We start from the raw sequence: 24,908 nt of genomic DNA on the forward strand, positions 1-24,908 counted from the left end.
ACCTCTCGTTTGATAGCGTTTATCGGTCTAAAAAAAGGAATAATTCCATCGTGGAGAGATCCATCGTGACAGTTTTATGCGAACCCGCCCCAGACTTATCTTATCAGCTAGCAGCTCTTCGCGCCAGTGTGCGTATGATTCTTTTTGTAGGGATATGATAACGGATAGGCGGGAACGTTGGGCGCGTCCATGCTCCAACTCCAGGTGCCTAATCAGTTGCGGACATCGGCTCACAACGGAAGCGTCGTGTGTTCCCTTGCATTAGCCTCACGGCTATGTGGCTTTGAACGGTTGTTGGTGGTTAGAGTGATTGGAAATCTCATTATTTGAGTGAACAGTGAAATTATCCTTCGTTCTGTCGCACGGGCAACAGCCATCCATTAAAAAGATGGCAAGAGTGTGTGCATTTACAATATTACTGGCAATTGCTGCCCTTACTGGTACAGCAATTGGCCAAAACCAAGGTAAACGTTTTGCAAAAACAGGATTTCAAAAGAGTCAACCGAATTACATATTAGCAAGTAGTAGCTTCCAGTGGAACTTCTGGTTAACAGCAATCTATGTCCCAAGTATCTATGTTCCCTCTGTCCGTAAGCTTATCACAGACTTTCGGCAGGCACTTTTACAACTCAGACAGCACGCTGAGCAAACGTCCGCAGTGTATTGTGAATGTGCGTGTGTAATGTAACCTTACAGACCGGCTCACAGTAAACCTACGTGAAGGTTAGATACTGCAGAGAGTGACAATTTCGACGACTAACTCTTGACTAACCTTAATGGTTTGCAGTAATTCTGTATCTGGACGGTTTTTATTTTGTACAAACATCTGACGTACTACCATCCATCAGCGTGGAGCGAGCTGTCGCCAGCGCTATCGAGAAAGATATGCTTTATCTAGTACAGCATTTGGAGCTTCCTCCGGCGCGGCTGGTCAGATGATCTCATGCCGGTAGGTGCACTTGAGAGTAATCCGTGTTTGAAGGACAACGATAGCGAGGTACTACCTAATTCTGACGTCATAAGCCTGAACAGCACAATTCCGTGTGTTATTGGAAGAATGGTAGCTTCCATTAACGCTTCAACAGTTTGAAGCAGCACGACGAAACGCTTTCCAGAACATTCATGGTACTTGGTCATGCCAGGTGACGTAATCTGGTAAATTGAGTTCTGTATCCCCCATTGACAAAAAAACACGTTGTACGAATCATTACTCATATTTCTCAGATTACTCATACCGTATGCTGGCGTAAGCTTCTAGTTGTGGTCTAGATTGAGACTCTAAATGTAGCTGTATAGCTCGCACGGACCGATCAGGCACGATAGCATCGATTGCAAATCCCTTCTACATGTTAAAAACTCGAGACAAACTGCGGCTCGTGCTAGAGTCACTGTTGCTGCTGCTGGTTTCGCGGTTTGCCCACCTTATCGCCAGCGCTATCGATGATGATAAGCCAAACAAACAATTCAGTGTACTTCGCGCCAAAGCAATCAACGCCGTCCCCATGGGTGCGTGTGGGTCTGGTCTCCTTCTCCAAAAAAATATACTTCGATAACCCGCCCTAATGCGGCGTCTAAAAATAAGTGGTGGCGAATATCTGCCCTCGACTATCCACGGCGTCGTCGTTGTCGATCGATAGCGAGACAGTCAAGGCGTAGGCTGGGCCGTGCATCTCGGGTATATCCCTCGGCAGTTTAGAATCGAAGCTGAGGTGACGGAATGTAGTGAAGCACGAGTTCAGTCCTCCTTGCGTAACTTCCTTGCCGGAGATAAGATAACACTAGACCAAACGTTCGTTTAACGTTCGTTCGGTTCGGACACTCGGATACCGTTAGTAATGGCCGCGATCTACGCTTCGGTGTCTCTCCGTTTCTCTCTCTCTTTCTACTAGAACGCGTGTGTGCCCTTTCACGGTATATCTCCGAGTGTGAACAGCTGCAGCGCGGTCAATCCGATGTCATCTGCGTACCGGTACAGGATAGTGTCGAGTGCGCGCAACGTATCCGCAACGGGACGGCCGATTTCGGTGTATTTAGCGCGGAAAGCACCCTGCTAGTGGCCAGTTTAGGATGGGAAGGTTTGACCGTCATCAAGGAGATACGCAGCGCGGAACGTGCACGTGAATTGTTGGACTTCCAGTCGGCGGTCGTTGTCCGCAGTCGCCATACGGGAGGGTTGGATGGACTGCGAGGACTCCGGTACTGCCATCCGGGCTTTCAGTACACTCGTACGCAACGCTGGACCGAGCGAGTACTGAAGCACTTCGAACGGCTCGTCGTACCGGCAACCTGCGAGGAAGGACTACACACCGCCACCGAGATCGAGACGGCCGGGTTGGCGAACTTCTTCGGTGCTTCCTGCCGTCCCGGACTCTGGTCGCAGATACCCAAGGAAGATGCACGACTTAGTAAGTGTCCTAATTGAGTCGCATGTTTTGGGGGGAATTTTTATTTTTTCATATCCCTTATTTTCCCTTCATTTCCAGAGGATAAGTATGCTAGCCTGTGCTCGCTGTGCCCGAATCAGACCTTCTGTTCGTACGATGGTTCCATCGGTAGCCATCAAGCAGCACTTCAGTGCCTGGAGCGTGATGCGGATGTCGTGTACGCCTCCGTACAGGAGATTCAACATTTCTTCGAAAGCCGTACCGCAATGAAGAACGATTACTCCTTCCTCTGCCCCGATGGTTCACTGCGACCAATCGATGGTCCGGTCTGTGCCTGGGTAATGCAACCATGGGGTACCATTATCTCTACCTCTGCCAAGGCAGTCCAGATATCGACGCGTGTGGATGGATGGATGCGCAGCAATGATTTCAGTCCTTCGCCGTGGGAAGAAGCCATCATTCAGATATTGACACGCCACAACACGGAGCGATTGGCCCCGGTGAGCTCAATTCAGGCTCCGGTTGATTATGTGCGACCACACCGACCACTGCCGATCGCGTCGGACTTTTGCGGTACCACTGCTCGCTGGTGCACCACCTCGCTGGAAGAAAAGGACAAGTGTGATGTGCTGGCGAAGGCTGCCCTTACGGCCGGAGTCGTGCCTCATCTCGAATGCAACAATCCAACCACGAACCGGATCGCCTGTCTGCGTGAGATTGCCGGTCAGCGGGCGGACTTTGCCGGTATTGATTCCAATTACGGTTTTCTGGCACGCCAGTCCAACCTGGCTGCCGCACTGTACCAGGAGACGGACAAGGAGAAGTACTCCCGGGTGGTAGTGCTCGTTCATGAGGGTAAAGAGCACGACAGGTTCGAGAGGTTGCGCAACTCAAAGGCTTGCTTCCCGGAGTTTGGTGGAATCGGTTCGTATCTTCCCTTAGTTAAACGCTATCTTCCGCCCTATGATCGTAATGCCAAATTCTCTCTACAGCTTCGGTTGCTTTCGTAAACGTTGGACGCTCGCGAGGTATATTCGATCGCAACGAGTGTGATTATGGCCGGCTGATGAGTGACTTCTTTGACGAATCGTGTGCACCAGGATCGCGGGACGATTTACACGATCCGCATGGCGAGAGCTCGGAGAAATTGTGTGATCTGTGCAAATATGCCGAGAGGCCCGTAATGTACGCTGTTTCGGCAGATGAGATCGAAGGTAGTGCAGAACATCCCGAGGAACCACCGGTTGATGGTATCGATTCGGGACTGCGCCCCCGAGTGGATGCTGGTATTGCAAACGATCCTAATCTGCCCTGTGCGGCCAGTGACTCGAACCGGTACTATGGGACGCGCGGTGCGTTGCGCTGCCTCCAGGAGGCCGGCGATGTGGCAGTGATCGAAGCGCAAAACTTGGCCGATCATGCCCGCTTCCTCGGTATGAACGCGAGTGACTATCGGGTGCTGTGCCGCAACGGTTCACTAGCTGCCAACACCGGATTCACGGTGGACGAGGAATGCTTCCTCACGACGATCGTCGATGGAGAGATTGTGGTGCGCCGCCAGTGGGAAAAGACGGACAACGTTATCCACGCACTCAGTTCGCTCGATCAGTACCTGCAGAACGATCCCGATTTCCGGATGTACAACATCTTCGGTGGAGTGAAGGATCTGCTATTTGAAGACTCGGCCCTCGGTCTAGTGTCGCCCCAGCACGCCGAGCTCGGTACCGCGGTACAGAATTATATCCGACTATTCGAGAACATCGAGGACTGTCAGAATGCGGCCCCATCGACGACGCTCGCACCGGGCGGTACTGGTGGACGGGCCGCCATCATGACGGTTAACGTTCTTCTTACCATTCTGCTCGCCGGTATCATCGCCTGGCGGCTATAGGATCAGCTGGCTCAACTGATACACCAAGTCGCTTGATCGTCAATTGAAAGGAATCCATTTTATAAGACGATCATTACATTAAGAGCAATCCTGCCGTAATACATTTCCACTCCATAAGATACCTCAATAAAGGTTTGCTGTCTTGATTCCAAAAGATTCCCAAACTAATGCATCTTATATTTTTCATGAAGCAGATTAGCTAGAAACTGTCGTAAGTATTTAACGAAACCGCATGATAATAAAAGAAATCGAGAAGAAAATTAAACAGAATTATAAAATTAATAAACATTAATCAGAATCATTTTCATTGTAAAACCTGTGACTGTAATTAAACCTGCAATTATTGATAACATTAAAAAGATTATTGATCCATATGCGTTATTTTTCTTTTAATTAGTGTATTTATCCACGCCGGGGGACGAATATAACGAATATTTCAAACATGTCTACTATGCAGCAAATACCTTATCATTAACACTTTACCTTCATCAACCATAAAATGCTAAGCCTCCAAAATATGCCGCACCGTAGACAGCACATTCCATAGCTCCTTGTCCACCGCGCTGTTCGCAGCCTGCAGTGCGTAATGCTTCGAGAGCGCTACGGTCATGCGTACCAGTGGACTGCTCTTCACCGCCGCCCGCCCTTTATGATTATTGGCGATCAATTTCCAAATCGTTACTGCGGCGATCAACTGCTTATCCTGATTCGTTTGCTGAAGGGAGGTTTGCAGCATGAACATGCAATCGGACGAAGATAGCAGCGCAATGCGGTTCGCCGGTACGAACGACAGATTGCGTAGGATGGAGAGCGATAGCAGGCGCAATTCGGCGTTCGATTTACGGAATAGAGCTCCCAGAACCGTCAGATGCCTGTGTGGAAGACATTCAAGTGCATGTTTAGAAAAGGCACAATCAACTGAAGCCATCGGTATTATGATTTACCGCACTTCGCTCACGTCACTGTAGCGCGTGTAGATCTCCCAGAATTCGAGCCACAGGCGGGTCACTTCGACCCACGGTTTCTGGAGCTTCGTCACGCTCGGATGCAGCTTGCTGATGTTGTCGATCACGTTAAGCTTTCCGATCGTGCTACGACCCTCCTGACAGCTGCAGCAGTTACCCAGCACGCGCAGGACGACGCCTAGCAATCGAAGATCGCACTTCGGTCCCTTGACGCGTCCCGTTTCACTGGTCACCGTGGCGATGAGCAACTTAAGGATGCTGTGGGGATACCCACTGAATGAGCCCACCAGTGATTTGCAAACTACGATTGAACTCTCAGTGAGGAAAGCTAAGGCGCACATAAAGTCCACCTCCAGCTCGTGGTTGTGGCTGAGCCAGGGCCAGTACTGCAACACGATGCGACATAGCTGACCGATCTGATCTCGTTCAAGTAGCAACACATCTTCCGCATTGCTAAACCAGGCCGATAGAAGACTAATCAGCCCGGATAGTTCCTCTATTACGGGAAGCTTCTTAGATTCGCCATTACGCCGAACGAACTCAGGATAGCTGAGGCGCCCAAGCAGTCCCTCGTGGACTGTATTGAAGCGATCAATGACGGTCGTTAGTAGTCGTTGGTCCCAAGCCACACGCCGACAGTGTACCGAGAGGCGTAGCAATGTTTGAATGGTTGAATAGAGTGTCCGCTTTTCCACCGTACTCGCCAGGATAACGTTCATACCCGGCATGTCGCGCGAATTGACGAAAAGGAACTGATGAAGTAGAGCCGCAAATATGCGACCCGTGCCACTATTGGCCGCCGTTATGCCGACATTGGTACCAGTCTGTGTTTCGGTCAGCCCTTTGACGACATCTTTCGTTGACGTTGGACGCCGATTAGGATTCAAGTTTTCCATATCGTCTTCGTCGGAGTCTTCACTCGGTAGCTTGTCTCGGTAGTTCCACGCGGATGTGTTCCCTGGGATGTTGTTCTGCTCCAGCACGTCAATGGATTCCAGATGCGCCAAGAATGACGGAAATTCGGACGTCGATGATGTACCCATGTCGGACGAGATCACCATTTGTAGAACGAATTTAAGACAAATCAGCTGGTATGCTGTGCAGAGGAAGAGAAAACGGCATTAGGAATACATATTCTAGATCAAATGTGGACCAGACGCGCGATCTAACTTACCTGACTGTTTGCTTCTGATGCCGGTTTCGATCAGCCGTACGATAGGTTTCACATCCAGCTGAGCGAGCACACAGTTGATGAGTTGGGAACCAGCAAGGGTGCACAGAATACGCATAATGCCACTAGCCGTACGCTGCATCACGTATTCCGTCCCCTCATCGAGCGCCTCATACACAGCAGGATCCAGGAGATAAGTAATCCCTCCAACAAACGCCTGATTCAGCTTCACCAACTCTTCAATGGCGGATCGCTCGTGTGTTTCCTCCATGCATTGCACCAGCAGGGCACACACTTCAGCCACCATCAGCAATGCAGCACGTGTCGGTTTCAGAGGAACCTTTGAAACGCAATCCATCAGCCCCTGCAGGCAGCCTTTCTCCCGCAGTATCGTCACAAAACCGGAAGCGTTCAGCTCTACCAGCGACCGATAGATCATAGCGTAACCCTTTACTACCTCGGGCGTAATGAGCGTAATGGTATCACACTCGCCGAAAGTGTCCATTGTGTCGCGCGCAGTAAAGTGATCCAACGAGCGCACGGAATCCTCGAAGAAGCGTTGCTTGGCCAGTAACTTTAGCACAGTCTGCAGTGGATCCTGCGGCTCTAGTTCGGTTTTGGCTCGCAGGTCAACCGGTTGCACGGCCAGATACAATGGTCCATCTTTGCCAACGCGATGCGAAAACAGGCAAACTAACAGTCCAGCTGCAGCTTCCTTTACCAATGCCGCTTCACGGCCATCAAGCAACGTGCTCAAGCAGCTCGCGTGTATTCCCCCCGGAAGGTAAGCACAATCTTTCACGATCGCGCTAGCTCCTTCGAGCGTGCAACTGATCTTCGCTAGCACATTCCAAGCACAAGACCGTACCAACGCACTGCTATGACCGCATTGCGTAGAGAGCGTTTTGAGCTGCGATGCTTTCCACGTGATCTTCACTGCCTCAGCAACGAGACGCTGCTGTTCGAGCAGATTCGCTATCGCGATCAGGCACAATCGCACGATAGTCGATCCAGTGTAGCTGGTCGAGCGAATATGTCTGATGTATAGAAGCAGCTTAACGATTAACTCTGATCCCGAGAAACTCTCTGGGTCGGACCGTTCGACCAACACGCGCAACAGTTTCATCAGTGGAATAATTCTCGATAGCTCACACTTGTGCAGCCCCGTGTCCAGCTGTTGGGTTACGATACCAAACAGCACAATTATCCAGTTAATACCGGGCGCGACAGCCTTGGTCAGCTTCTCCTCCTCACCACGCCACTCGACCATCAGTAACACGAGGCGCAGCAGATCCGTCACGTTACCGAACAGCTCGTCGATGGTGCTCTCTGAGCGAAGGACGTGGAAAAACACGTTTCCATCGTTGGCAAGCAGCTCGAGCACCCAATCGAGGATCTGCCGATTGCGCAGCTGTATGAGATCGCCCACCATGCTGATTACCTCGATCAGCAGCAGCTGATCGGTTTGTGTACATGGTGGTGTAAGTAGGAAACGTTTCAATGCTTTGATCAGCAGTTCCGTTGGACAGCGATCAGTTGATATCGGGAGCATTAGATTACTTTCGAACACTGCCAGCGCACCGAACACCTCCGAGTGTGATTTGGCTCCCGATAAGCTACGCAAACTCCAGCGGAATCGAGTAGCAAAATTACTGATCTTCACCACTTGTAGGTCTTGCTTGGTTAAACGGAGCGAGCTAGCGAAACGAAGCGACTGTATACTGCTGCCGTCCGTTGCAGACTTTTCACTGCCATATGCGATCGAGGCAAGGCTATCGTCTTGTTCTTGGATGCCTTTCGAAGACGATCGCCGATCAGACGACGCTTGATGCAAAAGCTTAGCGATCGAACCATCAAACCACAGATCGGCAAAGGTGAATCGTATCAAGCGCAGGATCGATTCTCGGTGCGTCGGTTCGACAGTCGACAAAGATAGCGTGTTATGTCTTAACTGCAAGATGCTCTCACCTGCCGGTGCACTCGATCGAGGCTCATGTTGCACCGTCTGCCCTCCAAGAACTAGTTCCTCAAGCGGGCTTATCCGGCGGAAGGGACTGTTGCGCCAGTGAAACTCACATACGAAGGGGATGCGAAAGGAGCTGGTTTCACACAGGCGTGGCAGTGAGATGGTACGTCCTCCTCCCAGCGAACAGTCGGCAAATAGCATCAGATAGAGCAGCGCGCAGCATTCCACCCGAAACACTGGCATGTGGTGGAAAGCAAGCAACGATCGTACGACCAGTTCGTACGCCGTTTCGTTTGTACCGAGAAAGCGTCGGAAGCTAGTGACAGTGAAGCAAAGCTTGGTCAGTATGCCCACGGCCGGAATGGCCGTATCCGGATAATCCAGCAAGTGGTTCTCCTGCAGTGCATTATAGAGCGCCTTCAGTACCAACGGCCAGCCGGATGCGTTGTGAATCAGCTCACATAACAGCGGATCCTCGGCCATCACGTTCAGCTGTACCAGAGCACTGCGGCGCAGACCTGGATCCCCGTCCTCCTGTTCAAGCGTATCGAGCAGGGGCCGAACAGCGCTCACTTCATACACATCTGTCGACAAATGCTTGGCCGGATCGTAGCGAAGCTTCAGCAGGCACAACCCATTCGGTATGGTATCGCTAACGTTCTCGATCCGAGGCACGAATCGACCTGCCCTACCGGTCGAACTGAGCAGAAACAATACCCGCGTCAATGCTTCCTCGCGTACGCTACCGTCCTCGTGGTACAACATTCGTAAATTCCCCTGCAAGACGTCGAGCAGCGGTAGTTCACAGTCTGGATGAAATAGCCCCATCACCGCTTTGCGTAGTGTCGTCTCGTGCGCTCCGATCGTAGCGAGCTGCAGTAATGGTGCCATCGGTAAAAGAATCTCCTGCACATCCGCCCATTTTTCATGCAAAAATGCACGCGAATTGCACAGGAACAGCAGCATCGTTTCGGCGCATCGATGAATCTACGGAGAAAGGTTAAAGTGGAAGAGAGATGTGTGAGATCCAGCGAATCCTAGAACCATACCTTAGCGGTAGATTACCCGAACATTAGCACTAGGATAGCCAAAGCAGGTGATTTCTGTAAGGATCTCTAGCGAAAGAGGAATGCCAAGCGATCGTAGTTTAGGAGCGGTCTTCGAAAACAGGCTACGACGTGTGAGAATCGCACCTTCGTCCAGCTGTCCAATGAAATCCTTCATCATTCCCGTGCACAACTCGTAAGCCTCACTAAGAAAAACGAAAAGTTGTGACCAGAGATGAATTCGAGTATCCCTAACGGCCTATCTGTACTCATACCATCGTATCTCTTCATCGCCATGTGCCAACAGACGGAGTGTTATGGATTCCATCAGGTCTCGCACTGGTTCATCCTCGGTCATCGATCGGGCGCAGCTGAAAACAGAAATCGAAATCCTCATAACACCGGAAGGAGACTAAGGAAACCCCAACAACTAACCTGCCAACCGTTTTCATGATCGTTCGTACAAGCTCAATGGATCGGTGCAGATGCAGCGTGCCGATTGCTTCGTGTGCGAGGCCCAACAGCTCCGCTTCGTCTCCTTCGAAGTTGGTAATACCATCGCGAAGCAACTGCACGGCTGGTTCGAGCTCTTCTCGTATAGTAGCGAGTGTGCAGACGATCGGATTCCGCTCGACGAAGGCTGGCACCCATAGGCGGGTGTACATTTCCTCGCAAGCGAACTGGAGCGAATAATCGAGCTGTGCCAGATGCAGCTCGTTCATCCACACACCATCCAGTTCATCCAACGCCTGGCGATGGCCGGTCGAGTTGAGCGTTATCGCGTAGTCAGCCGGATTGTACTGGTTCGCCGGGTGCCTTTCTCCATGGACGAGGGCCGATACTGGTGGACCCTCTTCCAAGTGGAGGTCCTTCTCGGCGTATACGAAATTGAGCAGATTCTGTAGACTGATCAGGTAGCGAATGCGGGCCGTTACCGAGGACATATTAGATTCCCATTCCTGCCTGTAGTGTTTGATCAGGTAGCCCATCTCACGCCGCAGTTCAATGTACCGCTGCGTGGGGAAAGTTTCATCCTGTCCGACCAGAGCCGTCAGCTGGAACACCACCAGGAAGACCATATTCGACGAACCCATGTCCAGATCGCTCGACAGTTCCTTGGAGAGTTCGAGACAAAGCTGAAACAGCTCGTACACACAACCGCTCACCGATATCTGAACCTTCCGTCGATCGGCCGCGTGTGGTTCGCGATCATCATTCTCGCTAGGGATATGCATCGCGCTAAGCTTCTTCTCGCCCATACGCTTTTCAAGAGAAACTAGCAACTTCAACAGCATCGCTAGCGTCTTCCGGATCGATACTTTGCGTGCGTACACCAACCGCAGCAGTGACAGGAAGATGTATGGAGGCTGTAGAAAGAACTCAGGTGGATAATCCTGGATGTAGGGTGCGAGGAAGCTGAGGGCATGCTGTAGATTCACTTCGTCCCCGTCGGTACGTAAGGAATCGTTGAAGCATTGCAATACACTGGCTACGTTCGGTGCAGGCGCTTCCCAGCACGTCACATAGAAAGTCGGATCGTTCTCGGATCGCAGGAACCTGGTGTTATCCGAAACCACATCTACGCTGTGGTTCAGCTTCAAACTACCCAAACTGTTGGCCACTTCGGTCAGATCGATGCTCTTCACACTGTCTGCTGTCCTCGGAGCTGTTGCCTGATCGGTTGCCTTCATGTCGCGCACCTGCTTCATAAGCTGCTGCAACAGCTCGTCGTGTTCCGCGCTGTCCTCGATGAGGCAACGAATTTTGTTCAGTTCCTTCAAGATCCGATCCGCACTGAAGTACTGCACAATCTCATCTCCATATTTGCTCTGATGGTGATGTGTATAAAATGGAAATTGATGTGGAAAGGTTGCTCTGATTCGCACAAGAAATGGTCTACTTTACCGTCAGGAGCAACGACATCAACTCCAGCACCGTCACCTCCTCGCAGATCGGATTTTGGCCAAACCAACGAATAAGGTTCTTGAACAGCGCCGCTCCGTTGAAGCACAGCTCCACATTCTCCCACAGGGCCCGTTTCAGTTTGTTCTCGATATCGTGCAGGGCGCGCACACGAATTTCCTGAATCTCGTGAACTGTTGTGAGGAGGAAAAGCACAGGATCAACCCAAGCGTACGGCACCCACCACCCCACTACCCTACTTACGAAGTTTTTCCAACGCCACATGATTGATTACGATGGCCATAGTGCGACGAACGAGAGGAGCTTCATAAAACACTCACGAAAAACCAGGAAAAACGTTAAATAATCCACCAGCCAAACAATTTCCGTTTTTTTGGCGGTTATTTTGAGCAGCAAAACATGCGTTGCGGTGACGTCAAAAGCCTGACCCTTCGGGAACGTCCCACGACGGCAACAGCTGATTTCCCGTGTTTTTCCGAGTTTCCGAGATGTTGCTGCGAAGACTGTGGAACACCGGATCGCTGGGTGGCCGCCGGGCCGTTAGTTACGTGCAGGGTCAATCACCGGCACCGAAAGTACGAGAGTACTTTTACTACATCGATCACGAGGGTATGGTAAGTTAGAAATAAGTACCCCCGCATGTGAACTGCGCAAATTAACCATCTATCCATCGTTGGCAGCTCTTTCTGGATGATGCAAGGATTAAGAACTTCACCTCCTGCTTCAAGGAGAAGCAATTTCTGGAGTTCTTCTTCAAACGCCTCAAGCTAAACGATACCGAGCGGTACCGGGAAGAGTTTCCTTTCCTGTCCGTGTGTGGCCGTGAGCGGAACTACATCCGCTGCGATGATCTACCGATCGTATTCACACACATCGTCCGAGATGGGGGTAGGCATCAGGCTCAAAGGTCAGGTTGGCAGCCAGCATCCTCTAATCATCACACGTGTTCCGTTTCAGAGGGCAAGGAAAGGCTAGCGTATGCACACGCCAGTGATAAGCTGAGTGTCGAGTGGCAACCAGATCGCATCTGCATGTTTCCGGCCAGTGGTCGGGTGTATCATCCAGCACCGGAGCGCTATGGTTCGATCGGACTTGTTCGTTCGAAGCTTGCGATCGAACTGAGCAACGCGTTCACATTCTGCAACGGCGAGGATCACCCACCAACACACTTCCTGTGGAGCAGTACGAACCATGAGCTGGATCAAAAGTGGTGGCAGAATACGTATATCGGACGCCGCGTGCAATCAGAAGCGAATGTTCAATGCTGAAACTAAATGTGATATACCGCCGTGATTAGATACCTTTTTTCTTTCCATAAACTCACGTTTATTCATTGTTGTGGCCCATTGCCTGGTGGAAGCCCGGCGTACAACTGGTAACTGTTGTAGTCTACGGGTTGTTGTGCCATTACGGCATCCTTGAGTAACGTTGGCGTTCCTTCGGTCGAGCTAGGCGGCCCCGCGGTTGTAGCCATCTTAGCAAAACCGCGAGAACCGGTGCCGGAGTTGGACGGCCCTTCGTACGGGGCATACTGGCTAAGCGTGTGTAGTAACCTTTCCTTTTTCGCCTTTTCCTGCTGGAGCAGCTTCAGCTTTTCCCTGCGCTTAAGATTTTTCGTTTGCTGTTTGCCCTTCTTTACCCGTCGTTGCTGTATTGCACTCTGCTGATCGACGGTGCTCGGTTTCTTGTTGGGTTTAAGTTTCTCGCGCGTATTCAACTGCCGAACGGGGGTCCAGTGTGGGAAGCTGCACGGTAGAATCGAACCTTCGCGGTGCACTTGCGTTATGAAACACTTGTCGATCGGTATCCAATCGTACTGCTCGAGTGGTGGCAGGTCGTACTCTATCGCGTGCAATCGCGTCCTGAGATCGTATACGACCGCGTTCGGGTTTAACTGTTGCCCACGCTCGCGACCTACCTCGGTATACACGGACCATCCCTGTACCGTCCGTTCGTCGCGATGCAGCAGATACGAGCCAACTGGGAAGAGCTGCAAGCGCCGCAGCGTACCCCACATGCTGGTGATTAGATGCCGCGGTTTAACCCCGTACAAACGCAACAGTTCCTCCTCGATATCACGCAGCTCGAGATAATGGCTCGAAATCATCCGGTGCGTTACGGGATCGAGGCGTATCCGTAAGGTCTTTGAGTTCGGCCGTAATAGCTGGCGGGCCCATTCGTGTAGCAGCTCTGCCTTGGTCATCTGTTCTGCTCCAAATTCCGGCTGATGCTCCAACTTCACCGAAAGGTTCATAAAGAGTCGGGTTTTGCGAAGCGTCTGGTAGAAATCTTGCCGAAAGTCAATCAGCACAGCCTGCTCTTCGTCCGATTGTTCGTCCGTCAGCTTCCACAGCTGATAGAAGCGATTTTCGTGTTGCCGTTTGTCGAGCGCCTGCCTCACGGATTCCTCCACCTTCTTCATGTACTCGTCACATCGAACAGCCCTGTACTGCTGCTCGGGTTGCTGGTTGGTGGGTGCATTGGGTGGCGTATCCTTTTGCTCCCCCTCACTAACGGCCGGCGTTCCGTAGTGGTCGGTTTGTAGAAAGGTCGTAAAGCTCTTCACCAGTAGACGGTGAGCCTTGGCGTTTCTAGCTGGCGTCGACAGCTTCACCGGTGGCAGCTTACTGTCCACGGTTAGTACTTTACGACCCGCCACCATCGTTAGACGAAACGGAATCGTCCACTCTTCCTCACTGTTCCGTTTCTCATTCAACAGCAACGCTACCGAGCTGGCTGATAGCACGACCGAGATTTCCGGCTGATGTTCCAGCATTGTTTCGACGGCTGCACGTGCGTTTGACTGTCGTTTCGCATCCCGTAGTGCACACCATTCATCACGGAACCGCTCCATGATACGATGTGATCGTAGAAGCGTGCTACAGCTGAATACGTTTTCCGGAAACAGCCGCCTAACGTCACCTGTCTCGATCACGCTTTGCTCCGATTCAAATGGTACAAAGTTCACGCCTTTCTCGTGCTCGTAGTAGCTCACCGAGGCAACGGCCGTCATCAGCTGGTAGCTGGTGCTGGGGTAGCTCGTGGTACCGAGCTGTTGCAACCAGCGATTCGCCTTCCACCGCCACAAATCGACCAGCAGCGTGTTCAACGGCGCCGATATCGTCTTCACACGCCACAGCAAATTCGTCATAAAGTGGTTACGCACGAACTGCTCAAACATATCGCGCTCCGGAGCAAGCTTCTTCATTAACTCGTGATAGATGCGCAAGCTCTTCTCATCCTTTTTGTCGGTCATCGGAAGCCGCATGTTTAGCTTGTTCAGAGTCGTTAGGCAGAGCTGATGTTCGTTACGGTGCAGTACCGATCCGGAGGGAAAGCGGTTGAACATCCGCAACGACTTGGTCGTGTCAATCGTAAGCTGTTTAACCGTTTCACCGGTACGGGGATCTGTTGGTAGCTCCGGGACCTGCTGATTACCGTCATCGATCGCTCTATTCTTCACCTCGTGCACGGGATCGATCTCGTCGATGTGCAAGTTGAAAATATCATCTGGAAAATCGCACAAATCGACCAAATACTGTTCGTACAAAACTCGTTCAGGTAGCGGGTTGTTTCTGGACCTAGAGTTAGCGATAGAAATCGTAGATATTAGTTTATATTCCACTATTTCTCTTTACTTTACTTTACCAATCCAGATTCCTGAAGGCCTCCATCTTCCAGGCCGGCCTGCCGATTCAAAACAAACCGGCAGTGCTGCCAACCTCGACTCGATGCGAATCTCGTCCAAGGTACTTTAAAAAGACAGGTAGCTTCTTAACCGCTTTGACAGGTCACCATTTTCAATTTGTTTGACATTCATAGCAGGGCGCTTTTTTCAACAAAACCACGTGAGTTTCAAGAAGAAGAAGAAGAAGATGTGGGGAAGTTTGGTGGTTTTATCAGGGAAAGTACCTGATTTCACTCTTTTTCGAATGTTTAAATGATTCATCTCTCTATTTAAGATCATTCGAGCGACCGAGTTGTGTTTTACAGCGAGTGAGCACGGTCCAGGAACGCTAGCTAGCTCTTGTTCTAGGCCGGGTGGCAAGACCTACGGACCGATACCATATTGAAAGTATTGAAAGAATTTTGGGAATATTTGCATAAACTTCAACTTTCGTGCCACTTTTCGTGAATTTGAACTGTCGTAATACCACAGAAAAGCGAAAACAGCTCCGAAAAGAGCGTTCCCGAAGTAAACATCCCACCATCCCGTGAATGTCAAACTCTGAAGTTTTTTCTAAAATACGATCGAGGATTTGTTCTGGATAAAGCTACCTGTCTTTTTAAAGTACCTTGATCTCGTCGTCTCTCTTGCACCAAACGAGCGTAAGCGAGACGGGAAGCGCGACTTGTTTACTTTTCTCGCGTAAGTGCCGTTCCCGAAGGGCAGAATGTTTTGGTGGCAAGTTTCTGTCAAACGTGGAAACCGCGAACCGCGTAAGTCCGAAAAGAGCAAGGATTATTCTAATTTCTCATTACGTACCACACCTGCAGCCACAGGAAGCGATGCATCTATAAGGACGAGTGTGTTGCGCCATTAACACAACTCCTCGCTCATCGAGTGTCTCGTACCTCGTCACAATCGCACCTGGCAATCGAGGGAACCACACGAAATCATGTCCTTTCTCGGCCTGCTTAGCTACGTTTCGCTGCTGGTGCAGATCTGCTTCATAACCGTCTCAATCGGTACGTAAATAACTTCAAGGTTACTTGGAAGCCAGCCATAAAATAGAATAATAATCTACCGAACCCTCTCCGGGTGTCCTGTACCGTGGCCCTCGTTTCCTTTGCAGCTGCTGGGCTTTACTATCTGGCGGAACTGGTGGAAGAGTACACGGTGGTCGCAAAGAAGGTTATCAGCTACCTGGTCCTGGGGACGGCCACACTGTACGTGGTCTTTATCTTCACTGAGAGTTTTCCCTGGTCAATGGTCCTGTGCGGGCTCGGCAGTCAACTGCTGCATGCCTTCATTCTGACCGATTTTCCGTACGTGCGATTCCTGTCGCCCGCATTCCTCGGTGCTGTGATATTGCTGCTAGTGAACCATTACCTGGCGTTTGTGTACTTCCAAGTGCAGTACCATGCATTCACGGAGGTGATGGCGTACTTTACACTCTGTCTGTGGCTTGTACCATTCGCCCTGTTCGTTTCACTATCTGCGAATGATAACGTGCTGCCGACAAGCAATGAACGAACACATCTACTAGGTAATGCTCGTCCTCGTTGTCCAGATGCCTATGGCCATAGTTTCATTAAACCGTTCGCTTTCCCATTTCCAGGTGGCACTGATGACGTGGTGACGAACTACTTCTCGAGCAGGAAAAAGGCAGGATTACTATCGCTGTTTACGTACGCGAAGGAAACGCTTCTACCGGAGCGTAATAAGAAATCCTTCTAGACTGTTTTTGTTAGGCGCTTCAACTGGGCGCGTTTTCCCTCTTTTTCTTAGCCCCCTTTCCCAACCCACCAACCCGTTTGTACGATAGTTCCGCTCCCGTTTTAATGCTATTTATTACGATTGTATAACCTCCCGGCTGCGAACAGAATTGGAGGACACAGGCAGAAGTGAATAAAAAAATGGAAAAAATAGCAAATATAAGGCCGGCCGTTCACATTAAGAGCCGCGCTCCGTCACCGAACCATCGGACTGCCCGAAGTAGGCCTTGTTGGCCATTCCAACGAACAGGCCCGTCTCGACAACGCCAGGAATCATCATTATCTCACGGTTCACTGCATCCCAATCGTGATCCTTGTCGTCCTCAAAGTGCCAATCCAGAATAAAGTTGCCATTATCCGTCACAACCGGACCTGCCTTTGCGATGGCCATACGCAGCTTGAGACTACCTCCGAAACTGGCGCCTATGCGGTCCCGTATCGGTACGTACGCCATGGGGACCACCTCAATGGGGATGCCCTTGTCGTACTGCTGGCCCAAACGAGTGGAATCCTTCGTATAGTCCGCAATGACCACGAACCGATCGGCACAGGATGCTACGATCTTTTCCTATCGAATAAAAATGGGATTACAAAAGGACTTCTTCCACTTCCAGCAGACTTGCACCTACCTGCAGCAGACAACCACCGCCACCCTTGATCAGCACCATCTGTGCGTCCACCTCGTCGGCTCCGTCGATGGCACAGTCCAGTTGCGGATTGCTTTCCAAATCGCCCAGCACCAGCCCATTCTCGATGATAAGCTGCCGGGCCTGGAAGCTCGTCGGTATGCACACCAGTTGCAGTCCTTCGGCCTTCACTCGCTCGGCAATCCGTAACACCGCGTAAACCACGGTCGAGCCCGATCCGATACCTACGACTGTGTCGTCCTTAACGTACTCATCGACCGCCTTGTACGCGGCACTCCGTTTTGCAGCTTCCAGCGACATTCGTTTGTCGTTCGTCGAGGAGACTGAGGTAGTTAGGAACCGCTGGTAGTCCTTAGCAACGATGAGTCCAAGTGCCGGTTTGCCGGTGTTGCTGTGAACGAACAAAGCTGGCAGCAATCGTCGCAGAGGCCTTCCTAGCATAAGAACCACACACCGCCTTATTTTTACGCGAAATTATTATCGATCAAACCGGAATGGCGTCCGCCTGACGTGACGCTCAACCACGCGTTGCTAGGTCCTTACGCGAAAGAGACCGAGAATCCTCCCACACGATCACGGTTCAGATTTTTGCGATGATGATAAAGGACTTTTATTTAATTAATTGAAATCCCGAAAATTCAGAAATCCAACGATGAAAGGGAGGAATATTTAAATTTCTGACCCACGATTGTGCACTCCGATCGATGGGTGGGATGCGATAAGTACGCACGGCACTGTAAGCCGGTCGCCGGTTGTTATGACAGCCGAGGGGTTCGCGCCTCGTGGAGTTCATAAAAATCGGTTCAGCGAAATTGGATATCCTGGCCGCGGAGTTTTCTATTTATTCGCGAAATTCAGAAGGTAAACCACATCATGGAGCAAGGAAAACCTCTGAAAAACCCCATTGATCTGCGGTAAGATTCCGTACGTACGATTCCGGCAAGAACGGCGCATTGATTTCCGGATATTTGTAGGGAGCTCCTGAACGGCGGGACCGGATTCTCGTTGGATGCCGATTTTAAGAGCGAACACGTGGGGAACGAGTTCTTCCTGGAGGACGATTTTGGCAGCGAAGACGAGGATGAGGATTCCCACAAGCAGATGATGTCCCCGTGGACCCAAAGTTTCGATGAGCTCCGCCAACAGATGGAACCGGTCGCGGAACACATCCACAAGCGCATCATGAAGCGAGGCGTTGGTGAACCGGTCCGGGGTAACGTGCGCGTCACCCTAGACTACAATGCATTTTTCGAGAAAGAACCAACCACCTTCGACTCGACGACGCTACGGAATGCTCCGTATTCGTTCACCGTGGGCAAGGATTCGATTTTGGAGGGCCTGGAAAAGGCAGTGCTGACGATGTGCGTCAGTGAAGAGGCTCAGTTCGTGATCGGATACCCGCTACTGTTCGGTGAGGTAGGGTGCATGCCACGGATTCCACCGAAGGCGGACGCTTTATTTGTGGTGCGACTGCACAAATGCGTTGACGTTGGTGATGCGAGCGCCCTGCAGACTCTGGAAGACAGCGAACGTCGCACATACGCGCTGGTGAAGAAGCGTGTAGTCGAAATACGGGCGTACGCCAAGAATTGCTTCCAGCGCAACATGATACAAAATGCCATCCACAAGTATCTGGAAGCGGTCGATACGCTACAGCTGTGCGATTTGAAAGATGCAGCGGAAACAAACGAGCAACAGGAAACGCTCATATCTCTCTACACCAGCCTAGCCGTTTGCTACAACCGGAAGGATCAGCCAAAGGATGCTTGCCGGATGATTAATGAGCTCAGGCGACTTTGCGATATCAACCTGTATGCTAAGATCCTGTACCAGGAAGGCAAAGCACTTCATCGGTTGGGTGAATTCAAGCGTGCGCGTCAAGTTTTGGTACGAGCCCAGCAGCTAGAACCACGGGATGAAAACATCCAGCGGGAGCTGAGGTCCCTTCTCGAGAGCACCGAGAAATTCACGGAAGAAGAGCGCAACATCTGTCGCCGCGCGTTCGGCATGAAGGACACTCAGAAGAAGAGTGTGACCGCGGAGCAGCAAGCTTTCGCGCAGATGGTTAAAGAATCTATGAAGCATTTTATGGAAGATGACCAAAGCACGACGCTCCCCCTACCCGATGGCCTGACCGATGCGGAAGTCAACGTGCTGCAGGAGGTGGCCGACGAGATGAAGGTGAAGCTGTCGGTGCAAGTCGATAACAACAAAAAAAATTACAAATTTCAAAAGTGACCGGCTGCTTGGCATTCGGTCGCTCTGATCCACTTATTTTCATCGCTATGATATTTTCTCCAAACTTCCGTTAGTAGCTTAAGAAAATCAAAAACCGAAAACAGAATTATTTTAATGAATTAAAGGACATGTTCCTGTATGCATACTATATTCCTTTGCTGCATTACTTATTTGTACGGTGATAACGTGGTCTTAGTAGGGTAAAGAAAAACTTTTCGATTTCTTAATTCAATCTGGATGAGAACATCAGAGACAATCACTACAAATTGACAACCTTTATGGGCTGATGCATCTTCTACTATTTTCATGCCTTATCCAGCTACGAGCATAAATGATAAACGTAACATGATCTGGGCCATATGATAGACGCGTACATAATGAAGCATAATGAAGCGTACATAATATGACTCACCGCTCAAATGATAAGACCGGTACGATGCATATGAGTGTGTGTGTATGCCTGCACCGAGGAGTCCTTTCTCTCGAGTGGCCGTTATTAGTAAACAAAACTGCGCCACGTGGCTCCCACCTGCTACACCTCCTCGCTTGCGACATGATAAGGATATGCACTGCACATGCGCAGGATGTCGAAGGGACACTCTTCGTCGTTGTGCCATTTACCTTTGAGCCGAGAAGGTTGCCACTGTTCAAGGATACCGATAGTTAAAAATTGCGACGTTGAACGCGGTATAATATCGATTTTTGCTAGACATTCCAGCTAGCCGTGGTCAACGTCTCGTCATCGTCGTTTTCGCCCTTCCAGTGGACAACGACAACTTGTGACACGGCAGCAACTAGCGCTCGCCGAAGTAGAAGTGTGTGAGTTTGGCCTTTGCGTGTAGCTGCGCCGCAAGTAATTAGTATTCAATCGTGATAGCGATTCCATGTCCGAACGATGGAGACGCACCATTAGTGCTTCCACCACCGCCAGTCGTTAGTCCGGTGACGACCGTCGTGGGTCGCTGAGTGCTTTGCCTTCCACCGCCTGCTCGGTTTGTAGTAGGTACCGTTTGCCACGGAACACGTGATGGCTACATCGTACACGAATCGATCCAGATCGGAGACGGTGCTATCGGTCGATGGTGACTACGGGTGGCCATCGAGACCTCCGGCAACCTCGTTTTCACCGCCATGGCAGAGAGGATATCATCAGCGCATGGGGCCGGGTTATCGGACCGGTGGACAGCCAGCCTGGATGGGCGGATCGAGTGGAGCCCTAGCGCGTACGGGTAGCCGTGATGAGGCGAAGCTACACAAGAGCCTTGAAGAGATCTCGAAGGACATACGCGAGCTGGAGGACTTTATCAGTGTCACCGAAGATATTCTGAGACGGGAACGGGAACAGGACGAGCAGCTCACACTGCGTGAACGACAACGGAAGGCGGCCGAGAGGACGATACAGCTCATCCGAAGCAAGTGCAGTCCGGCAAAAAAGTGTCTCAACCGAACCGTGGCACCAGATGGCAACAAGCGGGTATTGCGCTCACCGACCTACAAGGTCAACATCACGCAGAAACGACGCATGAAATCGTACAGCCCGAAGGGCACCGGATATAAATCGAAGCTGTACTTCCGAAATGGTAAAATCGGATGCCAGGAGGCCGAGGAGAATGCGGTCTCGAACCTGCGAAGTACGCATGAGCTGGTCAAGCGCATTATCAACGACGAAAATAATGCCCTGGTGAAGCTGGAACATTGTCAGCAGTACACCACGATGGGAAATTTCGGGGCAGGCGACCGGCTCGGATCGCGATCCAGTTCCGTCGACACCCCCGTGGAGAGCTTGCAACTGTGCATAACGGAATCGGCCGGTACATCACTATGTGACGACGAACCGCCGGCTACCGTAGCTAACGGAGATTCACTTGGGCCTCGGGATAGCCCATGCAAGCCATCCCATGCGAACATACCCGATGTCGAGAATGCTTCAGTGATTGAGGAGATTGAAGACCGCAGGAACTCGGTGTAAGTAAAGTATCAGATTTTGATGCAGAACATTTAGCTAACCGCACGTAATATCCCCACGTTTAGGAGTCCATCGGAAATTATGCCTGCAAATGGAACTGATTTCGTGACCGTCCGATTACGACACCTAGCCAGCCGGTTCTCGGAGCGCACCCGAAGGATGCGCAATAAGCTCGAGATTCCTCCGACACCGTCCAGCAGTGCCAGCGCTCCTTCGACAGCACCTTCAATGCAGAAGCATAGTGTGCACCGTAAGTTTCCTGGCGGTCAATCTATGACCTATTAACCTGAGAATCGTATTCTGTAACATTGCAGAACGTACTATCCAGAACTCGGCGCTCACCCTACAGTCGGCCACCGAAACAGCGGGTTGCAGCCACTACCTATTTTGTCCGATCTTCTGCTGCGCCGGACGTGCCGACAATGTTCTAGATCCGCAAGGCAAATTCTACATTGCATGGCTATTCATAGTGTCACTATCGTTCCTGTACAATGCCTGGGTCATACCGCTACGATCATCCTTTCCCTATCAAACACCCGAAAACACCAAGTACTGGATCGCGATGGATATCTGCGCGGATGTGATCTACCTGTTGGACATTCTGTTCGTCAAACATAGGCTCATGTATCTTTACGAAGGTTTCTGGGTAAAGGACAAGAACCTGACGCGCAAGAACTACATGAGGAAGTTACAGTTTAAGGTACGCGACTCGACGTAACTTGCATTGTTCCCCGACTAATCCACTAGCTCGCGTGTCGTACAACAGATGGATCTGCTGGCTCTGGTTCCACTGGATCTTCTCTATCTACGCTTCGGTACCGAGCACGTGGTTTTCCGTGCTCCGAGACTTCTCAAGATACAAAGCTTTTGGGAATTCTTCAAGTTGATCGATCGGGTTATCTCATCGCCCCACATTGTAAGTTGACCGAAGACATGAAGGAGCTCAGGAATTCATGAATTTTGTGCTTCGTTTCCAGATCCGTGTGGTTAAAACGTTGACCTACATGCTGTACATGATCCACCTGACAGCATGTGCCTACTATGCCTACAGCGCTTACCAAGGTGAGCATCGGTCCGGTATAGCCCGAGGGTTTTTTTCTTTGACGAATTCTACTCTACTTCTCTACCCGTTGTACAGGACTCGGCTCCAATCGATGGGTATTCAACAACAAGGGCCACGCGTACGTACGGTGCTTCGCCTTTGCCACCAAAACAGCAACCTCCATCGGTAAAAACCCAAAGCCAGAGAAGGAGGGCGAGCTAATGTTCATGACCGCTGCCTGGCTGATGGGGGTGTTCGTATTTGCCCTACTGATTGGCCAGATTCGAGACATCATAGCGACGGCCACACGCTCGAAATCGGAATATAAGCAGCTGGTCGACGAAACGCTGGAGTACATGAGGCGCCTCAACCTACCGACCGATCTGCAGCGTCGTGTCAAAATGTGGTTCACCTTTACCTGGGAGCAGCAAAAGTGTCTCGATGAGACGCATATCATGGATGCTCTGCCGGCGAATCTGAAAACCGACATCGCCATCTCGGTGCACATCCAAACGCTCTCTAAGGTGCAATTGTTTGCCGACTGCGAGGAAGCCCTGCTACGCGAACTGGTACTTAAGCTGCGATCCGTGACCTTTCTGCCGGGTGATTTCGTCTGCCGTAAGGGCGAGGTCGGCAAGGAGATGTACATCGTGAAGACGGGTCAGGTACAGGTAATGGGTGGTGCTCGTAACGATGTCGTTCTGGCCACACTGTACGAGGGCTCGGTGTTTGGCGAGATCAGTCTGCTGGCGATTAACGGAGCGGAAGGAAATCGCCGTACGGCCGATGTACGATCAAAGGGTTTCTCAAATCTCTTCGTGCTGTCGAAATCGGACCTAAACGAAGCGATCGTCTACTATCCTAACGCACAGGCGATCCTGAAGAAACGTGCTAAGAGCTTGATGCGTAAGAACGCGGCTAGGGAGAAGGCTGAATCACAGCAGAGCATCGACACGAAGTGCAGTGACGCCGACGTGGTTATTCGCAACCCACAGGATCCGACTTCACCGAAACTGCTGAAAACCGTCATCCAAGCGTTACCGCGTGAATCCGCCGCGGTACAATTGTTAATGCAGGGCTTTAAATCAATCGATCCACCACGAGAAGAGCACAGCGAAGCGAAGGTCGATGATGATGCCGCCAAGGAGATTCCGGATCCGGATGATACGGCTTCGATGCGAAGCGTTGAGTTGAGACACACCACCGAGGTACAGATTGAGAATGAGAAGAACGTAGAGCTACCGTGCGATCTGGTGTACAGCATCAAGAAGGAACTAATGGAGAACAACAGCTACATCAATCTGACCGATACGGAGAAGTATAAGCTACTGCATGAACTGTCGAAGGACGAGTACGACCAGCAGCAGCAGCAGCAGCAGCAGCAACAGCAACAACAAAAGTCCCCCGTTTAATCTTCTCTATTGTGAATGCTATTCCAACCAACCTACTAGTATCCAGTGTGTTTGATATCTTTCCATCATCAATCTTCTGCTGTTACTTGTTAACAAATGATCGTTTACCCACTTACCGCATCTTCGTGATCACGCTTCGTATAGTATCCACAGAAAAGCCTTTAATCCCTCTCTAGGGAGCAACACACGAGGAGAATTCAAATGGGCACAACAGACCTTCCCGCTCATTCAAGGTAGCATGAGGCGCTTCAATATCGACCTACTGCTACCACCCACCCGCAGGCCTATCATTAACTGCTTGCCGTAAGCATGTCGCGGCTGATCGATGGTGGTTTGAGGATCGTAAAATCAATGTTAAGGTTGAGGTAATCCACTTCACCTCCACGGTCCCATCGGTGGCAAGTGTTCGGTCGTGTGTCGCGTGCTCTGCGTAATGGCACGGGTATACCTAGTTTGATTGTTGTTCGTTGGTATTGCTGGATGAGATCATATTACCGTGCGACTATGGCGTAAACGTGATCAGGCACGCGTACCAGGCAATGGTGCCGGTAAGAGGAGGTTACTCGTAACGCTGTTTCAGTAGTTGAGCCTTCACTTGTGCCAGGATAAGTAAGAATAAAGAAATGTGTTAGATTTGTATTGATGTTTATCTACAAACGATCTGTGTTGTAAACCCGTTTCTCATTTCATGGCTTCTAATCTCTTAATTGTGGATTCCTCTACTTTCCCGTTCCATCCCCTTCGGTGGGTGTAGGCTGTTTACGATCAATTAGCGACGAAACAAACATTGAACGTAAACAGCGTCGTCGTTTGCTGGA

The 24,908-nt window shown here is 50.8% G+C and overlaps 8 protein-coding genes across 9 annotated transcripts; 5 read left to right on the top strand and 3 right to left on the bottom strand.

The window, feature by feature from the left end:
• Positions 1 to 226: 226 nt before the first annotated feature.
• On the top strand, positions 227 to 4,552 carry LOC125953333 (transferrin-like). The gene is made up of 4 exons (XM_049682826.1): positions 227 to 464; positions 1,890 to 2,405; positions 2,484 to 3,308; positions 3,377 to 4,552. The coding sequence occupies exons 1-4, from the start codon at positions 389 to 391 to the stop codon at positions 4,273 to 4,275; spliced, it is 2,316 nt and encodes a 771-aa protein (XP_049538783.1). The 5' UTR covers positions 227 to 388; the 3' UTR covers positions 4,276 to 4,552.
• A 199-nt stretch (positions 4,553 to 4,751) lies between these two features.
• Positions 4,752 to 11,669, bottom strand: LOC125953330 (protein rotatin homolog). Its single transcript, XM_049682822.1, has 8 exons — positions 11,590 to 11,669; positions 11,329 to 11,519; positions 9,859 to 11,252; positions 9,699 to 9,794; positions 9,443 to 9,629; positions 6,415 to 9,364; positions 5,220 to 6,336; positions 4,752 to 5,147 (listed from the first exon to the last, which is right to left on the bottom strand). Exons 1-8 carry the CDS (start codon positions 11,627 to 11,629, stop codon positions 4,778 to 4,780), a joined length of 6,345 nt encoding a protein of 2,114 aa, XP_049538779.1. The 5' UTR covers positions 11,630 to 11,669; the 3' UTR covers positions 4,752 to 4,777.
• Positions 11,670 to 11,800: 131 nt separating this feature from the next.
• LOC125953352 (UPF0598 protein CG30010) lies at positions 11,801 to 12,681 on the top strand. The gene is made up of 3 exons (XM_049682849.1): positions 11,801 to 11,960; positions 12,027 to 12,234; positions 12,304 to 12,681. The coding sequence occupies exons 1-3, from the start codon at positions 11,835 to 11,837 to the stop codon at positions 12,612 to 12,614; spliced, it is 645 nt and encodes a 214-aa protein (XP_049538806.1). The 5' UTR covers positions 11,801 to 11,834; the 3' UTR covers positions 12,615 to 12,681.
• LOC125958104 (uncharacterized) lies at positions 12,553 to 15,020 on the bottom strand. The gene is made up of 2 exons (XM_049691229.1): positions 14,995 to 15,020; positions 12,553 to 14,927 (listed from the first exon to the last, which is right to left on the bottom strand). The coding sequence occupies exons 1-2, from the start codon at positions 15,018 to 15,020 to the stop codon at positions 12,677 to 12,679; spliced, it is 2,277 nt and encodes a 758-aa protein (XP_049547186.1). The 3' UTR covers positions 12,553 to 12,676.
• Positions 15,021 to 15,768: 748 nt separating this feature from the next.
• On the top strand, positions 15,769 to 16,846 carry LOC125953355 (protein TEX261). Of its 2 annotated transcripts, XM_049682852.1 has the most exons (4): positions 15,769 to 15,786; positions 15,844 to 16,035; positions 16,143 to 16,556; positions 16,629 to 16,846. In XM_049682852.1, the coding sequence occupies exons 2-4, from the start codon at positions 15,966 to 15,968 to the stop codon at positions 16,745 to 16,747; spliced, it is 603 nt and encodes a 200-aa protein (XP_049538809.1). In that variant the 5' UTR covers positions 15,769 to 15,786; positions 15,844 to 15,965; the 3' UTR covers positions 16,748 to 16,846. The 2 variants fall into 2 exon arrangements, with proteins under 2 accessions (XP_049538809.1, XP_049538808.1); XM_049682851.1 differs by having other exon boundaries at positions 15,779 to 16,035.
• On the bottom strand, positions 16,842 to 18,088 carry LOC125953349 (ribose-5-phosphate isomerase). Its single transcript, XM_049682844.1, has 2 exons — positions 17,415 to 18,088; positions 16,842 to 17,353 (listed from the first exon to the last, which is right to left on the bottom strand). Exons 1-2 carry the CDS (start codon positions 17,871 to 17,873, stop codon positions 16,964 to 16,966), a joined length of 849 nt encoding a protein of 282 aa, XP_049538801.1. The 5' UTR covers positions 17,874 to 18,088; the 3' UTR covers positions 16,842 to 16,963.
• Positions 18,089 to 18,203: 115 nt separating this feature from the next.
• LOC125953344 (inactive peptidyl-prolyl cis-trans isomerase shutdown-like) lies at positions 18,204 to 19,814 on the top strand. The gene is made up of 2 exons (XM_049682837.1): positions 18,204 to 18,346; positions 18,407 to 19,814. Exons 1-2 carry the CDS (start codon positions 18,306 to 18,308, stop codon positions 19,668 to 19,670), a joined length of 1,305 nt encoding a protein of 434 aa, XP_049538794.1. The 5' UTR covers positions 18,204 to 18,305; the 3' UTR covers positions 19,671 to 19,814.
• A 720-nt stretch (positions 19,815 to 20,534) lies between these two features.
• LOC125953331 (cyclic nucleotide-gated cation channel beta-3) lies at positions 20,535 to 24,742 on the top strand. The gene is made up of 6 exons (XM_049682823.1): positions 20,535 to 21,635; positions 21,702 to 21,886; positions 21,951 to 22,336; positions 22,403 to 22,552; positions 22,614 to 22,698; positions 22,775 to 24,742. The coding sequence occupies exons 1-6, from the start codon at positions 20,698 to 20,700 to the stop codon at positions 24,088 to 24,090; spliced, it is 3,060 nt and encodes a 1,019-aa protein (XP_049538780.1). The 5' UTR covers positions 20,535 to 20,697; the 3' UTR covers positions 24,091 to 24,742.
• The last annotated feature ends 166 nt before the right edge of the window (positions 24,743 to 24,908 follow it).

Source organism: Anopheles darlingi, chromosome 3 (assembly GCF_943734745.1).
Source record: "Anopheles darlingi chromosome 3, idAnoDarlMG_H_01, whole genome shotgun sequence".
Classification (NCBI taxonomy): Eukaryota; Metazoa; Arthropoda; class Insecta; order Diptera; family Culicidae; genus Anopheles; species Anopheles darlingi.

Bases quoted from the DNA above. Each gene is read 5' to 3' on its own strand.
- LOC125953333 (XM_049682826.1), top strand. From the start codon at position 389: ATGGCAAGAGTGTGTGCATTTACAATATTACTGGCAATTGCTGCCCTT. The intron at 2,406-2,483 runs GTAAGTGTCCTA...CTTCATTTCCAG, and splicing joins CAAGGAAGATGCACGACTTA to AGGATAAGTATGCTAGCCTG. The intron at 3,309-3,376 runs GTTCGTATCTTC...TTCTCTCTACAG, and splicing joins CCCGGAGTTTGGTGGAATCG to CTTCGGTTGCTTTCGTAAAC.
- LOC125953330 (XM_049682822.1), bottom strand. From the start codon at position 11,629: ATGGCCATCGTAATCAATCATGTGGCGTTGGAAAAACTTC. The intron at 11,253-11,328 runs GTAAAGTAGACC...CATCACCATCAG, and splicing joins TGATGTCGTTGCTCCTGACG to AGCAAATATGGAGATGAGAT. The intron at 6,337-6,414 runs GTAAGTTAGATC...TCCTCTGCACAG, and splicing joins CATCAGAAGCAAACAGTCAG to CATACCAGCTGATTTGTCTT.
- LOC125953349 (XM_049682844.1), bottom strand. From the start codon at position 17,873: ATGCTAGGAAGGCCTCTGCGACGATTGCTGCCAGCTTTGTTCGTTCAC. The intron at 17,354-17,414 runs GTAGGTGCAAGT...TTTATTCGATAG, and splicing joins GCGGTGGTTGTCTGCTGCAG to GAAAAGATCGTAGCATCCTG.
- LOC125958104 (XM_049691229.1), bottom strand. From the start codon at position 15,020: ATGGAGGCCTTCAGGAATCTGGATTG. The intron at 14,928-14,994 runs GTAAAGTAAAGT...CGCTAACTCTAG, and splicing joins GCCTTCAGGAATCTGGATTG to GTCCAGAAACAACCCGCTAC.
- LOC125953355 (XM_049682852.1), top strand. From the start codon at position 15,966: ATGTCCTTTCTCGGCCTGCTTAGCTACGTTTCGCTGCTGGTGCAGATC. The intron at 16,036-16,142 runs GTACGTAAATAA...TTTCCTTTGCAG, and splicing joins CTTCATAACCGTCTCAATCG to CTGCTGGGCTTTACTATCTG. The intron at 16,557-16,628 runs GTAATGCTCGTC...TCCCATTTCCAG, and splicing joins TGAACGAACACATCTACTAG to GTGGCACTGATGACGTGGTG.
- LOC125953344 (XM_049682837.1), top strand. From the start codon at position 18,306: ATGGAGCAAGGAAAACCTCTGAAAAACCCCATTGATCTGCG. The intron at 18,347-18,406 runs GTAAGATTCCGT...GGATATTTGTAG, and splicing joins AAAAACCCCATTGATCTGCG to GGAGCTCCTGAACGGCGGGA.
- LOC125953352 (XM_049682849.1), top strand. From the start codon at position 11,835: ATGTTGCTGCGAAGACTGTGGAACACCGGATCGCTGGGTGGCCGCCGG. The intron at 11,961-12,026 runs GTAAGTTAGAAA...CATCGTTGGCAG, and splicing joins ACATCGATCACGAGGGTATG to CTCTTTCTGGATGATGCAAG. The intron at 12,235-12,303 runs GTAGGCATCAGG...GTTCCGTTTCAG, and splicing joins ACACATCGTCCGAGATGGGG to AGGGCAAGGAAAGGCTAGCG.
- LOC125953331 (XM_049682823.1), top strand. From the start codon at position 20,698: ATGGCTACATCGTACACGAATCGATCCAGATCGGAGACGGTGCTATCG. The intron at 21,636-21,701 runs GTAAGTAAAGTA...CCCCACGTTTAG, and splicing joins GAAGACCGCAGGAACTCGGT to GAGTCCATCGGAAATTATGC. The intron at 22,553-22,613 runs GTAAGTTGACCG...CTTCGTTTCCAG, and splicing joins TTATCTCATCGCCCCACATT to ATCCGTGTGGTTAAAACGTT.